Here is a 3,065-nt window from a genome sequence, read left to right as displayed (position 1 = left end):
GTTGAATGTGGATCCAATCACCGAATTGAGCATACTTCAAGTCATCCCTATGCCTTTATCTTGGGATTGTTTAAGAAAAGTCAATTCACTACTACACAAGATTATTCCGTGGAGGTTTCAAAATTGTATTATTGCCTATGAGACTAAAGATCTAGGAATTTGTAGGTTCCTATTGAGTGCTTGATGTGGTGGATGTGTACCTCCATGGCTTGATGAAGGACATAGTCCAAGTCAGAGATTTTGTGGATGAATAATGTGCCGCTTGTCAACTAGCATATGATGTTGTTCGAGAGGTAGACTCTACTTTAAAGCGAGTACGGCTAACAAAACTTCAAGCAATGAATAGCATCTATGCCCAATGGAGAATGACTACTGAAGATGAGGATTGAAAGATTATATCAACTTGCTCATCAGTAGTCCAAGGGTGGAAAATTTTAAACCAAAGAAGAGTTATAGACTAGGATGAAAAAGTGAAGTTCCTACCATGCATGTGGCAGCAGGCCTCATATGCATTAAAATGGAAATTATTTATCTCTTGCTCTATGTAGAAGCTATGCTTGTATGTTACTTTTTTTCAATTTTCATGAATCATTTTCGAGACGTGTTATTTTATTAAAAGTTTAAAGTGGTGTCTATTTTTTACTTTGTATTCATATTCTACATGTGTTTATCACAAAGCCTAGATGTCTTTTGATAGTATTTAAGTGGTGTCAATTCTTTGTGAATTCAAAGTTTAGATGACCGAGAATGATGTCCTATCCCTTCATACGACGACCATTTTTGCCCACCCGAACCAAAGTTAAGAGAGCCAACTAGAATGTATGGAAAGATGCTTTTGGAAAAGTACTTCGACGAGCAACATAGAGTGCTTTTAGACAACTATAGAATGGTTAGAGGAGGGTCTAAAACTATCCTTTTGTGGACGATTTGCACCACAACCTCCTTGAGCAACAAAAAAAATCACGATCTTATTTCAACTAAGATCGATGAATTAGCACCTTTGAGGTTTGGTTTAGACAAGCAACTTATCAATGGAAGGAGACACACACTTATCACTTTGTGCTGACCTATGCACAATCACAAGAAAAATATGATTAGAATTAGACTACAAATGATGTAAGTGTGTATATATTTTGTAAGCATAAAGATATTTGGCTTCATAGGGGTCTTATGAAAGAAATTAACTAACCTCATCTTACTTTTCAAGGCACACCGCACTTCAAACAAAGAAAATGGTGGTACTATTACTTATATTTTTACCTTTCTTTCTTATGTTAGATGTATATGCCATGTGTTTACTTACTTATGTGTATGTATAGGTGTCTAGAATCGATCTAGTAGACATAAACCCAAACTTATGTGATGATGTGAGAGAGGAGACTCATGTGGATTGCATGCCATTGGCAACACAAATCAAGCAGAGGCCACATGGGGATTAACTGGCTCATTGAAAATGGTGAGTCTTTTCATAACCTCATGAATTGAGTGTCTACAAGAATTATAAACAAAATTGAATGCTTTTATATTCCTAAGTTTAAAATTGAAGTCTTATGAAATGGTTTTTCCATTAATTACTCTCTAGGTGGAAGAAAACCAAAAATATGGAATATTCATTGCAAGAGCAGGTAGATGCTTTATCCCAAGTAATATAGATACATATAAACTAAGCGATCATAAAAAAAAAGCTTTTTGTGTACTTTTTTTCATTTTCTATAGAAATTTCAGTTTGAAGACCTTAGTTCAGATAATGTGGATGGATCTTTTCCATCTTTTGAAGCATTGTTAATATCAAGTGGCATTGTGAAAAGAGTCAAAGCCATGCAAGAGCAAAGAGAAAGTCTTTTGAGTGACATGCCATTGAAGGTAATGCCACTAATGGCATATGAGTTTTGTATTTACACTAAAAGATTCTCATATATGTTTTATATAGTTTTGTTTACATTAGTTGGGATATGAGACTTTGGATTCTATTTCATCATCATGTCAAGTAAATAATCATGAGGCTTTAGGAAAAAGTACTAGAGAGAGAAAGGTGACAATCTCTACTTCAGTAAACTTTTAAATATTTTTTCATTGATTTGTACTCGATGTATTAAGTTTTTGTTAAAGTTCTTCAAGAGGATTATATAATTTGTTCGTGGGACTATTGAGCAGATTGGTGCAAAGTTTAAAGAGTCTATTTCTACTAAGCTTGGAAAAGAATCGTCCAAGAACTTAAAAAAGAAAACAAAGGCAATATTAAAAGTTAACTTTACATGTGTAAGACATAATCCAAATTTGTTAATACTAAGCTCTTCCTACTGAATTTTTTAGGATGAGAAATGCGTTGCAGGTGACATATCGAATGTGTATGTTTCAAATTTTGATGAAATATTTCTCATCTCTTTTATATTTAGTTCTTTTGTTATCTTCTATAGAAAATGTGTTTTAATAAAACCCTTTGTTTATAGTAGTAAGTTATGTGTTTATATAGGTTTCATCTTTAAATGTGGTGGAGGAGGAGACTATTCTTCTTAAATACTTTGACCTTCAGACAATTGAAGATAGGTATCTATTTTTAGAAGCTAGTTACTACAAGAATAAAAGGGAAGAGCTTTTTGAGCAAAAGACAGGTTTGAGTTTGGAGGAAATGAGAATGAATTTGGTGAGGTGGTTGGTTGAGAGTGGGAGGGTTATCATTGAAAGGCAACTTGATCATGACTTGACTTTTGATGAAGTGAAAGTCATTTTTATGTAAGGGCTCAAGTGCAGAACAGACCATGTTGAACATCATATTTCATGTTATTTATCGTTCGCTTGGTGATTGAACATTTTATTGATTTAAAACCAATTGATGTATTATCTCTTTTGAGGTAGTAAGACCATATTAGGTATTAGGGTAAAAAATCCCTCATTATGGGAATCTCCAAATTGACTAAATTCATGTAATTTGGTAATTTTCCATTTAAAGTGGGAAAAATGTTGATATACTTGCTGATGGGGTAGAGTGAAATCTTAAAGAATTGTGGTGTTCATAAACACTAAAATTTGAGGATGCACAAAGCATGAATTTGAATAAATACTAG

General features: G+C 33.4%; 1 protein-coding gene across 1 annotated transcript; it reads left to right on the top strand.

The window, feature by feature from the left end:
- The first annotated feature begins 1,334 nt into the window (after positions 1 to 1,334).
- Positions 1,335 to 2,737, top strand: LOC147420284 (uncharacterized). Its single transcript, XM_086505122.1, has 7 exons — positions 1,335 to 1,463; positions 1,570 to 1,625; positions 1,717 to 1,863; positions 1,946 to 2,032; positions 2,155 to 2,232; positions 2,314 to 2,368; positions 2,472 to 2,737. The coding sequence occupies exons 1-7, from the start codon at positions 1,454 to 1,456 to the stop codon at positions 2,735 to 2,737; spliced, it is 699 nt and encodes a 232-aa protein (XP_086361248.1). The 5' UTR covers positions 1,335 to 1,453.
- The last annotated feature ends 328 nt before the right edge of the window (positions 2,738 to 3,065 follow it).

The sequence above is a fragment of the Adiantum capillus-veneris genome, chromosome 28 (assembly GCF_014529385.1).
Source record: "Adiantum capillus-veneris isolate H3 chromosome 28, ASM1452938v2, whole genome shotgun sequence".
In the NCBI taxonomy this organism is placed as follows: Eukaryota; Viridiplantae; Streptophyta; class Polypodiopsida; order Polypodiales; family Pteridaceae; genus Adiantum; species Adiantum capillus-veneris.
This window is presented reverse-complemented; position numbering and strand designations above follow the sequence as displayed.